A 15,039-nucleotide genomic window follows, 5' to 3' on the forward strand; every position below is an offset into this window, starting at 1 on the left:
ATGATGTGTGCCAACAGTTAAGTGAGTTTAGTAGCTCATGAGTTAGCACAGGAACATAAGGGAAGAAAGGTCAAAGGTCATAAGGCTAAACAGAGAGTGTTAAAACGGATGACCGGAAACTCAGGGAACTGAATAAGTGTGTGTTCAACCAAACTCCAATTTAATCATTGTGTGATTAAATAACATTGCATAACATGTCAATAACAAAATGCATACTGGTGGACAGCATAACACATCTGCTCCTAAAGCAAAAAAAATGTAAATGAACAAGCCAGAATTTGTTTTAGAAAGCATTAAAGTTTAAACTTGGGTGACAAATTTACTTCAGGCAATATCACCAGTGTGTGTTTGCACTTCAACAAATCAGTTTGATTGGCGAATGAGCTGACCTCCAGTCAAAGGCAAATATTTCCTTCAAGGGCCGTTTCCTTGTTTGCAGACTCACCAGGGAAAGCATAAACGTTTTTGCATACTGAGTCTGTTTTTTTTCAACCAAAATTGACGTCCAGAAAAAAAATAATTTCTTTGAATCATGTTTGCATACTCACGCTGAATTTATCAGTATTTCTTTTTTTTTTTCAGAACAGGTTTGATTTTTTGCGTTTTTTTGCATCCCCCTTGCTTTTTTCCAGGGTTGTTTGGCTTTTCAGAGACACCGTAGGCTACTTGCAACATCAAATGTTTCAACATATTTTCTGTTATTTTGGGCAATGTTTAGATGATGAATGTGTGCCTGTGTGTGCCCGTGTGTGCCTGGATGTGTAGGTGTGTGTATGCATGTGTAGGTGTGTGTATGTGTGTGTGTGTGTGCGCATGCACATACTTAAAACATACTGACCGCTGCTGCTCAGGATCCGTTTGATCAACTGCTTGATGACTCTATTTATCTTGCACTGCAAATTTTCACAGTTACTAGAAAAATAAAACATGGGATTCATTGTGCAAGGCGTCTGTGCATGAATTTTTTTCTTTTTTTATTACAGATCCAAAAATCGCATTTGAAAAAAATGGACTCAGTGTGCAAAGACCTTAACTTTGACTTCTTTGAATCTGCATTATGATGTTATTTTGAATCATCTGATTTTTAAAGACAAGGAAACCAAAAGAGTATCTGATTTATCAGGGTATCACTGCTGTAGTAAGCCAGAATGCTGCCTTTATTATGCTTAATATTTACAGAGAAGCTGAGACCCAACAGAAAAAAAAAACAAAACCCTGCATCATCGTGATTTACTTTTGGCAATGTTTCATTTGTTAGCCGTAATAAAATAATAATTTAAAAAATCTGATTAATCAAGTTTACACTTCTATAAGGAAGTGGAAGTGCAGCTTCTGGCTTACTATTTACAGTGAAACTGAGACCCCTAAAAAAAGATGAAGTGGCGCTCTTTAACACTGACAGATCTGCATCACAACTAGTTTATTTTGGCAAAGTTTCGTGCAGCCACAGAGTTGGCAGCAATTTATTTTGAAACTGAAACAGAGAATCGAAGGCTCCTCAGCTCAAGAATTTGCTGAAGTTTTCATTGTCATATCTGGAATTTACCTCTGATCTGAACACACACACTATATGGAATCATGTTGAAACTTGGTCAGGCTAGTAAATGTGAATATTTCCATTGCATTTGGTCTGAACACATTTTAAAGACTCAGAACAAACAAGTAAAAACCGATAGGCATTCAACTCATCACCTGGCTGCTGTTTTACTAAAATACCTCAGAATGTTTATTTTTTTCAGGCAGCCAAATATAATTTTTTATCCAAGCAGAGTGCTCACTGGAAACGTCCCGCTCTTAGAGAACATGAGCAATGTTCACTCTTCATTAGCACAACAGAACTGACTGGTGTATTTATTATAAAATGTTCACAGAGCTGAGGATGTGGGAATGGATTGTTTACTTACAGGCTGTGACAACAACCAGCGAAGTCAAAAAGTGGCTTATTAGTGAAATGAATGCCATTGTGCTATTTTCGGGGCTAATGCTCCAGAGAGTACGCATTCCTTCTGAAAAAGCCATTACACTGAGCTAATTGTGCACCATAAATGTCAGGTATGACTAATGCGGGATCTGTGCAGAGAAACTAAGTGTATAATGTCACCTCACGAGGCTTCCCTGTTTTAAGTAGCATGTGACTATAATCTGTGATTAAAAAAAAACTCAAATCTCTGTGTTTAAAAAGCCCTTCTGACCATGAGAGCCAGTGAATCTCTTTGCTGTCTTTTTTTGGCTGGGGTGGTTGACAATATGGAGAACAAGCTGATATAACTCAGTGTATTTTATTACCATAAAGTGTCCTCTTTTTGAGTAGCTGGTTTGGGGAATGCAGGATAAAGTATTGCGCGTATAACAGCTCTTTTACTACCTGATCAATTTTAAGTGAAGCTTTTTTATGATCTGACAAAAACAAGTTCTGCGTCCGATCAATCATGCGTGGCAGTTTACTGCCGGCATAGCTTGAGTCATGCAAAGCATAATTGATCACAGCTAAATCTGAGGCTTTTGGACTGTGACACTTTGTTTATACGCGTAGCTCTGGGGGACACATAAGGCCTGCTTTCTAACGACATTATCTTCCTGATTTATAACCTCCTTTTGTAAACAGCTGATGTTTCATTTCACATCGTGCTCCCAGGACTGCACACCTTGTCCTCTGGATTTCTGACCATTTGTCCACCTCAAATGGTCAGAGCCTTTGACGCACCTTCTGTGCGTCAAAGGCTCTGAATGAACATTTCTTCATGTGAGATAAAACAAGGTGGCTTTGGACTGGACATAACACAAAAAGATTAACATGAAAAACATAAAACATTTGTATGTAGGTATGTGGACAAACCTTATCAGGCATGAGCAGGTTTGGTAAGATTTCAGGGCATGTCTTTGATGGATAGACACCTTCTCAGAGGGAAAATACAGGCCCAAGTCTCCATGGAGCCTCTTGAAATTCATGCCACTGCACATTGTGCAACGAGAAACAAATAACGTCTGACTGTTTTTGGTTGTTCTCTTCCTTCAGAGTTTCATTCCTCATCGATCAAAATGTCTTCAGAAGTTCTGTGTGTACTTTTTTTCAGGAAGTTAAAGCAGTCCTTTGTTGATTTAAGAAGCTGTGAGGCAGTCAGCCCCTGGATAAATTCAGTCTTTGCGTTTTGTGTTGATGGGAGAAGCTCACGGTCTATTAAAGATGGTCCTGTGTGGCACACTGTGACAGGAGGAGATGGGACTCCACAGAGAGGCTACGATTTCAACTGGAGCGCAAAGAACAACAACATAGAGCTGGTTTGAGACTGAGTTTGTGTTGATTTCTAACCTTTCTCAACCTTTGTTTTTTCACAAGTTTGGATTGGAAAGTTTTTGTTTGAGTTTTTCCTCCTTAGTGCTTCCATCGTGAAAACCCAGCCAAGTCAATGGGATGTAAACTGGACTCCAACATGGAATTACTCAATCATCCTCTTTCTGTACCAACAAAAAGAAAACCTTTGTCTATCCTCAATTCCCCGTCTTCTCACCCTCAAGCCTGACCCCTCTCCAGTCACTGTGTCTAATCTTGGATGACGGAGGGCCTGCAGGGAGAGAAAGTTGTAAGGGAAAGGAAGGTAGAGGCAAAAACTGTACATCCCCCGAAAAACTTTCCTTAAAGTCAGCAGGAGCAGAGTTGTTCCCAAGAGGGAGTTGTTCTCCTTCCCGGGCTCCCTGGAGGTGCATTCAGGGGAAGGTGTTAAAGTGCTATATGTGTCCTGGTTTCGAAAGGTAGGCGATGAGAGCTACCACCACCCCCACATAGACGCCAGTGCCTATGGTGATGGAGAGGGCAGCAAGGAACAGAGCTCGTCGAGAAGCGATGTTGGCCAGTGGGAAGTCACCTTTGTTCACTGCCTTGGTGGTCTGAGGAGGAGACAAAAAAAGGGAAGAAGAAGAAGAAGAAGAAGAAAGACAGTTTAGAGACACCTCAAGAGAAGAGCGACCCACTTTTCAGGAGAATCATAATTACACGAGCTGTCTGTTCTTTCAGTGGCGGTGAGAAAAAACAGAGGCAATGGGATTTGAGGATAGGCCCCACTGAAATAGCAGCAACCCAGGAGATCTCATCATGCATGGCAGGGATAAAAATGACAATTAGTGTGAAATGTCAAGGAGCAAAGGTGTCGGTCATTATGTCTGCGCACACTGAATGATAGATGACACGCGAGAGAGCAGATTTATCATAATCATCTCCCTACATTAGTCTCATCAAAGGCTGTATCACACACATTAAGTCTATAAAACCACGTCCCAAAAAGAGTTCACATGAGAGTTTGTCCTCCAAGGTAACAAGCCAAACACTTAAAAGCCTATATAGGTCATTAAAAAGCAGCCTCTTCATGTGTCCTCATTGCTTTGTTGCTGAGGGGATTTCGACTTGTTTCTCCAGACAACAACTCCACCTCCTGCATGACCCAGTTACCATCAATTGAAGGTTATAGTGCATTTTAACAACCCTCTATAGGCACATATAGTTCCTTGGTGTAGTGCTGTGCTAACCTTTTTGCTTAAATAACAGAAGCATTCGAACTCTGCAGTAGTGTGAACGACTAACACAGCTGTTTAACAGCGGATGTAATTCTTCTATATACAACTGGAAGCTAAAGACAGACAAGATTTCACAGACTTGTTCCCCAATTTCTGACACAGCTAATGATCTGCATTTGGAGAGTCATGCTGCAAACCCAAAAACAATCCAAATTATTAATTGTTGAAGAAAAGTTTAGAAATAGACGAAAAACACAGGAAAAGAAAGTGAAAAAATACTTTGAACCAAGAAATCACAAGAAAAGTGTTCCAGGTCTTTGGGGTGGAATAGTGGAGTAGTTTATTGTGTGTGAGTGTGTTTTTTTTATTATTATTAAACTTTCTCAAGCTTGATAAGATTTGTTTAAATGAAAATGTGACATAGCAGCAGGGATTGGTTCTGTAACTAAAGTTTGTTTTAAGAGCCTCATTGTACTGCTAGTCACAAAGCTAACAGATAGTTATGGGTCAAAGTACAAACCATATTTAGAGGTAACTTCAGCTGAGTTGCGGTCAACTAAAAACCATTTCTTAGAATTGTGTAGCAATAGGACAACTGTATAACCCCTATATAAATAGGCTCGTCCTGTTAAACCAAGCACCGTTGGGGATCTTTGGTGTCAGGTGGAAAGGTGAGGAGGTGGGCTTCAGATGATCGAAGGTTACGAGAGGGGGTGTAGTAGAATATTATATCTCCATTTGCAGTCTGTTTATGTAGCTTTAACCAAAGTCAAATTCCTTGTATTCTGGAAATACATGGTGGATAAAGCTCATTCTGATTCTGATTCTGATGTATGTTTTTGGTGTTTGTGCGTTGGTTTCCAAAGCTTATTTGCTGTTAATTCAATTGTGTCTGATTTTTGCAAATGTTGTGAGTTGGCTTCACTTCTGAATTAGCAAGAATCATCCTAAGGATGGTGGTTTTAGATTGTTGAAGACTGATCAGCCTTGTCAGCATCTGCAGTCTCCCAAAATCATACAGCAGTTTTCAAATCGTAAATTATTCATTTTACCCTTTGACACGTCTTTGTCTGTCGAACACAGACTAATGTTTTGGCTCTCTGAAAATCTACAAAAACATCTGAATTTCTTCCCTTTTATCACCTGAGCTGTCTGAACCAAAGCCTCGTCAGAAAAGACCTTAAAATCTCTGACAAGACCAGAGGCACCATGTTTTCCTTCTCTGCTCTTTAAGTTAGTGGCCCTGTGCCCTGCAGTTTCCCTCCTTTGATGGCTCTCCCAAGAATTGTCTGTGCTGCTAAGAGGCACAGCTTAAAAGCTGCACAAAGCTGCCAAAACAAGAGAAACAAGAGCTGCACTCAAACACACTTTTTGATAAATAAAAAGAAAATCAACACAACAGTTAGTTATTCAATCATCTACATATTTTGTAAAACATATAAAAGAGTTTTTGATGACTGTTAAATTGATACAATTGTTCACAAATGATATCATGTTGATTAGATAAATAGTTTAGGGAAAATAGCTGCTTTTTATGACATCCTGTCTTATGACTGCTACAAACTATTGTATAGACTTATAGCAGTGGATGAACCAAAACATGAAATTTACAGACTATAAAATGAACCTCTTTGTGCCTCTGCAGAGATGAGACAACAGAAGGGTCTGCTGAAACTTCTCAGAGTTTTTCCACTATTGGTTAAAATAACACAAAGTTCAGGAGTGAAATGTTTGGTGCGTGTTGTTTTTTGGCACCTCCCTCTCCAGACAGAGCAGTAACATTAAACTATCATATGAACCACATATATTTGCTATGAGAAAACAAAACAAATAAAGCTGCTAACTTCTTTAAATCATAATGTCTGAACCCCATAGGGTTGACAGGCATGAAAACAAAAACAAAACAAACAAAAACACAATCAATGAAATGATAAATAAATAAATAAATAAATACATTAAATTAATAAATACATTAAACAAATAAAATACATTAAATGAATAAACACAATATTAAAAAAAAATAATAAATAAGTAAAAATTAAAGAAGGAGAAGAAAATAAACGTTTACCCTTTTAGCTTGCTTACATTCGCAGGTCATTTAGAGCCATCACTGATCAATTTAGTATTTCCATAACTTATCAAAAACTGATAACAAGAGCCTTTAAATGAAAAAACCTTTAGGTCTGCAGACCATTTAAACACATTTTCATTAAACATTGTTGAAGTTCCTTATCCTATTTGAACAAAAGTTATAAATCCTTGTGGATCAACTCTTATCTGTTAGGATGATATCAAGTATTTGATAACTGACTCATAGGAAATAAACAAGTGTAAGACAGAGAGGTGGTTAGATAAGGTGTCTTGAACATCGTGCCCATTCCTGATGTGACAGTCCTGCTGCCGTGCTCTATCCTGCAGCTATTGCACCATTGGAATCGACTTGCTTGCCAAAGGAGAGAGGGAAGGATGTCCACTTGGATTTCTTGTATTCATTCATAGCTGAACAGAGGTAGGCACCAAAGCAGAAAGTACACACACACAGACACAGTGGTCGAAAGTTTTGCAGTGGTGTTGACTTTGCATCAGGTTTTCTTTCTCCTATTGTCTTTTCTAAAACTAATTTCCATTTTAGCCCAAATGCCAGCACAAATGAATGTTATTTTCATCTGATGATTAGATTCACTGGTGTCAACAAATTATACGGCTGCTTGACAAACACAATTTATTATAGCTTTTTACATAATGTCCTAAATGCATTCCTGCCCATTAAAAAATGTATTGGCGAGTGAGTGACCTTCATTTTGATTGAATTCATTGTAAGGATAATGGAGCTGAAGTCTGACCTGTGTGATTGTTACGAGGCTGAGGGACAAAACTCTGAGGCCATGGTCACCTTTTAAAACCTGTCCTCTTCATTTGGCAGTGAGCCGTATCACTCTCTGGTAGATGAGGTTATGTCTCTTTTTAATGGATGAGTTTAGGAGAGATTAAGCTTGATAGTTTATTTCCTTGTCTGCACTTAGAAGTGGATTTTTTTCCTGGCAGTGTCCCTGAATAGAAAACTCAACAACAAAGCAAAGCTTCACAAACCCCCCTGTATTAACCTTTGACTTCCATCACCAGCTCTAAGACCGAGGATAAAAGTGGTCCAAATTAGGTTTCAAAGCAGAATGCCCAACCTTACTCATCTTGAAGTAAATAAAAGCTCAAAAATTTGGGGAGGACTTTGGATTCACGCCATTGTTTTTTTCCTCTGGGAGAAGCCAGCTGCTGCAGGTACCCGACCCTGTAGCTGCTGTCTTTTAACGCGAGCTGTTTGTTGCTAACTGGAGTAAAAGCCTGGGGTGGATGTAAAACACACTGGGGAAACCAAAACTCCCCTGCTGAATGTACAGTCCCCTGAGGAGCCGGAGGATGTTACCTCAAATGACACTGAGATAAAGCAGACAGGCAACTAAAATATAGATGATTTCAAAACTGAGCACAGCTCCTGGTGTGCTCTACAGACATTTTAAAGTCATAGCGTAACAGGTAGTGATATTAAACTGAGTCTATTTACTGAACAAGTCTCTGATCAATCAGATATGATCCAAAAAGCTCAAAAAGGAATCATTAAAGTGTTACCTTAATAAACTGTACAGTATTTAATAATCCATACTGATGTTTTTCATGAATATTTAGCATTTACTTTTCATCCACACACTCTACCTAGTACTATGAAAAACACTGCATTATTCATATGCTCTTCACATTTGCACTACAGTCATGCAAACAGAGCCGCCCCAGACAGAAAACAAACCCAGAATGCAAAGCCAAATGGCAAATAATTGAGTCTAGCTTGGAAAGCCTGACAGTTTTTCTGCAGGCCCCTAAAGTAAGCCAGGCTCAAAGTGCATTTGAGGGACGCTGTGAAGTGTTTGGCCTGGCTTTTGATTTTAAAACTGAAATAACAAGGCAGAGATATTTCATTACTTTTGGCCAGCAGTCAGTCATACTTATCCACTCGACACCAAGAAACCCAACTTTTTGTCTTGCAGGTTAGTTCAGTTGTATATGCCCAGGTTAACACATACATTTATCATTTTAGTAAAATCATTTGTGGTTTCACTGAGTGAAGCACTTTGTTCAGCTTGGGGGATTTTGGACAAAAGGGCACATTCTTCCTCAGATTTATCAATGCTGAGTTACGCTACACTTATTTGATATGTTCAAGCAAATACTGAACGTTAACTATTCAAAAAATACTGAACTACTGAAACCTCTTAAATCCTGCTGCTAGAGTGCTGAAGGATGTACAAGATATTTTCAATTTAAAATGTTGCTTTATTTCAGCCCACTACGGGATGCGAGGCCAAAAAACTGCCTTGAATGAGTACTGACATGCTGGTGAAGCTGGTGAATGTGCAAAAACAATATGGCAAAAACAAAACAAGAATGATGAAGTACCTCTTATGTATTGGGAAAAAAAACGCCTCTCAGGTACAGTCCACAAAAGGAACAGATCCTTGTGCTGATTTAAGGCTGACACTCATCATCACAGGAAGTTTCAAGACTCGTTTTTGAGAGTCTTTTTTAGGGTTTTCTTCCCGTTTCTTCCCCACTTTGCACTCAGCTACAGGAGGTGCCCATATTTGACAGAGCTGTCAATCAATCATCTTTTTAAACATCAAATATCTCATTAAAACTAAACTTCCTAGGAAAAAAAATGCACAAAAATCAGTATGATAAAAACTGACTTCTTTGGCAAGAAATATATTGAAAAAAAATTGAAATATGTTTTAATTTTATAGTTTAACCCATGTCCCATCGGTTTTAATAAATGAGACATGACTCAAGATCTATAAGTCAGCCAACCACCAGGGGGAGCTCTAGAAAGGATGACTTCACACTGGAAGGCTGTGATTCTGTCCCTGGACAAAGCCAGAAAGCTTTTTTTCTGCCACACTGACTGTGATAGTGGCACGTTCGATGTGTCTTGCATCACCTACCTCGCTGCTGTCTCTTTAAGGTTATGTACAACAAAACACAACAAGGTCAGCTGGTTTATTAAACCATTATAACGGAAAAAAAATGGGTTGTTTGACAGTTATTTAAAACATGTTTTAAATTGTGAAGCAGCTATAATTACTGGTTTGTTACTAACTGCTGATCCTTCTCCCATACTTTGCTTTGGCTGCAACAAATAAAGTCAAAGCATGATGTGGTCAGTCAATACAGGTGTATTCATTGACCACAAAAAAAACTCACTATACACTGGTGAGAGTCTTAACCAAATATGATGATACTCTGGAAAGCCGTGGATAAGGAAATCCACAAAAAGAATTTACCAGATCCTAGACCATATAGGCCTACTGCATAGTGTGGATTTGAAAAAGTATTCATGTTTATATCAAATTGCTGCTTGATATATAAACATCAAGGCAGATGTCTGTCCAGCATGAGTCTGGTTCTGTCCGAGGTTTCTACCTGTTAAGGGAAGTTTTTCCTTGCCATCGTAACTTGCTAAATGCTGCAAAGTCCTGTACTCATGGTGTGTTAAGATGAGATAAGACTCCTTATCCTTGTCTTGATGATGGGTTTCTGTTTTTAACATTAACAGGTCTAGACCTGTTAATGTTTTTGGAAAGTGTCTTAAGATGTTATGATTTGGTTGGCGATATTCAAATAGAGACTCACTGATTGATAAAATTAAAGACCTGTCACTTGTGGAAATTAGCTTTTTAAAAACATTTTAAGGGTTTTTGATTTTGTGAACCTACACTGCAAAACATGAAATCTCACTGCATTTGTCTTATTTCAGTGAAAAAATGTCTTTTTAGTCTTAATATGACCCAAATTCACTCGGTCAGTCTTGAAAAATGTCTTATTTCAAGTTATTTAAAGACAAAAATGAGGTCTGGATTGCTTGAAACAAGTAAAAAAAAAAAAATCTGCCAGTGGGGTAAGAGAAATGTGATGGATGGACAAGAACAATGTCTTACATTTAGCACATTTTTCTTACCCCACTGGCAAATTTTTTTGCTCATTTCAAGCAATTCAGACCTAATTTTTGTCTTTAAATAACTTGAAATAAGACACTTTTCTGGACTGGTCAAGTGAATGTGGCTCATATTTAGTCTAAAAAGACATTTTTAGTGAAAATAAGATAAAAACACTTGGTAAGAATTCATTTTTTGCAGTGTAGCTTGCGACTTTCAAAGATGCACAAGAACCCTGTGCTTGTCACAAGCAGCACAGTAATCAAGATCATGGGTTTTATTCCATTGTCTTAGATGTTAGGTTTGGTTTTAGGTTACTGACAGAAATCTGTTTCAATGAGTTTTTTATGACAACAAAACAGCCTCCTCTGCATCCTACAGCATCCATCAAAACAAGAGTCTTTATCATCTTGAAACAAAACAAGAAATACAAAAAAAACCCTTTCAATTCCTAACAACTGTCAGGGTCACTTCAGAAAACATGCTCATTAGATCTCAGCACTTACAGCAGCATGAGAGCAAAGACTCTTTAAGAAGACAAAACCTAATGGATTGTGACAAAAGAAGCCAGATTAGAGCCAGAGAGAGTGAATTTTTAGTCAAATGCTTCAAAAGGTCAGGAAGCAAATCTGGACAAAGAACATGCAATCAAGACAGCCTCCACGTCAATACAGTAATTAATGAAACAAAAGCACTGTTATGAAGGTCTTCAGGGAAATCAGGTGTGCTTTCAGACCTAGATGGAGCACATTCTCCTTTTGAGGATGTATTACTCCTCCTCAGCAAGGTCTTTCTGTGGGGAGAAATCCTGAAAGAGTCATAATGTGACAGCAGACAGTTTCATTCTTCCCGTCATTGGCAGGGAATAATGTAGAAGGACAAATGCCTGTTATTTTATATCTCCTGCCAAAGCCTGCATAATTGATTTATCCATCTTCTCCTTCATTCTTTCACACAAGTAATTAAATTAAAGCATGATATGACTGTCTCAGAGGAGCAGGAAACTGAAATATAATAATGTCATAATGTAGACTAAAGAGATGACTGTGTGTGCACCCATGCTGTGCTGTGTATAATATATAATAAACGTCAGACTCAGGATCTATCTCTTGAATCCTCTTCAAAGGGAAATGGTTAGAAGCATTAAGGCTTTATCTCCACAACCTTGAAAAAATGATTGAAATGTGGTGTCATAGAGAAGGAGATAACATCTCAGGCTTCATGGCATGGAGGGTTTTACTGCCGCACGCTCCAGGAAGTCAATTCAGCACTCTTAACTGGTTTTCTCCTCCCAAATAACAACACATCGAGACCCGAATCCCTCTCCCCCTCACTCTGCCTCTCAACCTCCCTCAAACAGACGCATAGGCAAATCTATATAAACTGTTCCACAATAATTAGCCCATTCATTTCCATCCATTATGATGACTTGTGTGCTGTGAGATAACTTCAGGGAAGTCCTATTTGCATAATCGTGAAAAGAATCACTGCAGCTCCTCAACTTTACACTTTGAGGCGCAGATGTCTCCGAGCTGAGAGAAACATTTATCAGCATCTCCAAAACAAAACACTCACCCTATTAGTGGCAATAATTGAAACTCAGTTCTGTTTCCCAATCAAATGCTCCAAGCTCATTTCCCCGAGATACTCGCGCTATTTCCCTCATTATCAGTCGTGTATGTGTGTTTGTGTGGGCGGGAAATGCAAAATCCTACCACTGTAAAGCACTATTTACCATAAAGACGTTACACAGAATTAAAGATGTAGTCTTTGCCAAATAGGATAAAAGCAATTAAAAGCAGAGGATAATTGCTTGTCTGTATGTGTGTGTGTGTGTGTGTGTGTGTGTGTGTGTGTGTGTGTGTGTGTATGTATGTTTGTGTGTTCACGCCCTCACTCAGCTTCTCTTCTTGAGGAGCTGTTCAGCGTCTCTCGCTCTGGTCTGACCTTCCAGTGGGGTAAAACAAAAACACTATTGATCTGACGTCCGCTGACTCCATTATAATCGCTAACCTGTTTGCAAATGTCCTCATAGGGGGTGATGACGCTGATGCGTGCTCATTTCAAAACATTTCTCCACTGTTCACTCTGCCACCCTTGTCTAATCCCATTATTTGTCTGCTTGGACGAGGCACACAAACAGAGAGGAAGGGTAAAGTATAACAGTACAGCCAAGTGTCGTTTTGCAAAGTCCTTTTTTTAGCGGGCTGATTTTGATTGAATAAAAAAAATCACCGACCTTATACTAACAATAAAAATAAAGACACTATGAGCTGTTTGCATAGATAAAACTCCCTTGAATTTCCTGAAAAATAGGGAGACTGCCAGTGCTCATGGGAGGGCTATAACATTTATAAAATGTAACTACATGAGTGACACAGAAAGGATGGATAAAACTCTTTCATGGTTGTTAAAAAACCAAAAACCAAAAACAAAACAATTTGGGGCTAGAACAGTGAAGATGTCTGTATATTCCTCTGTTCATAAATGTTTGTTGTTTTTTTCATCAATATGAAAACTGTCACCAGAGTCAAACTTTGCTGCTTATTACACCATCATGTTGTCAACATTACATCGTGGCTTTTGATCACTTGTCCTGCCTCCTGAGACATTTCCCCCCACCCACCGACCCTCATTAGATGAAGAAGACACCACGCAGTGATGTATGAGTAAGCAACCAAATTAAGGAAATTCCGGTGGCAGCTCCTCAGCGCCTGTGTGAAACTGGCTGGTGTTGGGCAAATCACAAACATTTGATGACCATGCAGCAAACCTCAGATCTTTATGAAGAAAACGTTGAGGTGTTACACGCTGCAGTTAATCAAGTGTCCCCTTGAGGCTGGCTGAAGACGCACCAGAAACAACATTCACAGCTTGATTATGGCAAAAAAAAAAACATTTTTACAGCCTGGTTCAATAAGTCTTTTTAGTCTTAATAGCTCATGTCTCTATCAGCATACTCTTAATCAAGAGTATTACTGTCATATTTTTTTTCCTCAATGGCTCTAAAAGCTAACTAATATAATGATAATGCTTTTGGTGCTAGCATTAGCATATTTATGTATATTACAGAAGGAGTGTTTGAAATTTTGCAGAAACCTCTGAATCTGTTATTAACACTCCAAAAACGGAGGGACAGGGATAGCCTTTTCCGCACAGGCCTCTAGAGGGCTGTCCAATCAGAGTGAAGTTTTTTTTTTAGAAGGGGACTTAACAGCAGCTTATTAGGACAGAGGCTGAAATTTCTAAAACACCAGTGTAAGAAAAGTAGCGATATTTTTGAGCTGTAAATCATGAAAAGCTACTAATGGGGTACTAAAGGACAGTGTTGGGCAAATAACTCTAAAACAGTTATTAGTTCTAATTACTTGTTAGGTTCCCCAAAAATTAATTGAATTAGTAATGGAATTACTCCTTCATAAATGTAACTAGTTACTAGGAAAAGTAATTCATGTGTTACTTTAAAAAAAAAAAAACACTTAAATTTTGCAAAATAATTCAATTTTTGAGCAGGTTCTGCTCTGGGAAAAAATGTTCACTTGTATTTTATTGTATCTTACATCTATGACGTTGAAGTGGTGTCTGTTAACTCCTATCGTAAAAACGCCATCCTCTCTGTCTACAGGCCACACAGACGCACACAGGTAGCTGTGTGATATTCATTGCTGAACAGTTTATTTTCGCATCGGCTCTTTGTTAAAAACATGTCAACATAATTGTACTCATGTGTCTGCTGCTTTCCCCTACATTTTATTTGCAACGTCTCTCTTCTGCCTCCCTGAGTGAGCCAGGTTGGATAAATAGAAATGCGCCTCATTTTGCGGTGGGTAACAGTTATGGTAATGGGGTTATAACTTTTGAAACAGTAATTAATTAGATAACTTGTCACTGGAAAAAGTAACGGCGTTAGTTCTAACCCCATTGTTCCCACACTACAGACGGAAGAGTATAAAGCCTTAGCCAAGCTTAATATACCCTCTCTTAGATTAGAAGATTATTTATCTAAACATCAGGGGTGAAAGGTGTAGATTGATGTAGGTTTATCTAACACTAATTGCTTCTTGAACTGAAAACTTTTACTATATTTAACAGTATGCCCATACTAAGTATTCACACATTTTTCAGTTTACTAATTTTTTTTTTTCTATGGAAACAATATCCCACATGTCTTTGTCAGTGCACACAGTAAAGACAATAATTTTACAATGACATTGCAGTTCTAGATGGAAGTTATAATCCAATTTTACAATACCGTCATGCTAACTCCTACAGAATTAATTCCTTAAGTCAGGGAGCTCCCAGTACAGCTCAATGAAATGGGGACCAGTGAAGTGGGTTATTGAGCCATAAAATTAAGCGATCCCAGACTCCTACCATATCTTTTCCTGACAGCTTTTCTGGACGCCACCTTCTAAAGGACAGAGACTGGCAGGAGAGCCATCCATCCCTAAACACAACCATCACTTCCCCATAATTACCCAGGAAGAATCAAATTAGCCACTGACAAGATAATTCACTGACCGCCTTAATCTGCTTTGGACTGCTCGCACCC

At 38.6% G+C, this 15,039-nt stretch overlaps 1 protein-coding gene and 1 long non-coding RNA gene across 2 annotated transcripts in view; one reads left to right on the forward strand and one right to left on the reverse strand.

The window, feature by feature from the left end:
* Window positions 1–15,039, forward strand: part of LOC141801526 (uncharacterized) — a 92,933-nt gene that overhangs the window by 41,139 nt on the left and 36,755 nt on the right. The window lies entirely within an intron of this gene.
* syndig1l (synapse differentiation inducing 1-like) overlaps window positions 2,710–15,039 on the reverse strand; it is a 50,682-nt gene continuing 38,352 nt past the window's right edge. The window contains exon 4 of the mRNA XM_074684575.1: window positions 2,710–3,885. Within this exon, the coding sequence (XP_074540676.1) occupies window positions 3,727–3,885 (159 nt within the window). The 3' untranslated portion in view covers window positions 2,710–3,726. The remainder of the gene's footprint in view (window positions 3,886–15,039) is intronic.

This window comes from Halichoeres trimaculatus, unplaced genomic scaffold (assembly GCF_033239565.1).
Source record: "Halichoeres trimaculatus isolate MK-OKI-2021-1 unplaced genomic scaffold, fHalTri1.1 fHalTri1_scaffold_13, whole genome shotgun sequence".
Classification (NCBI taxonomy): domain Eukaryota; kingdom Metazoa; phylum Chordata; class Actinopteri; order Labriformes; family Labridae; genus Halichoeres; species Halichoeres trimaculatus.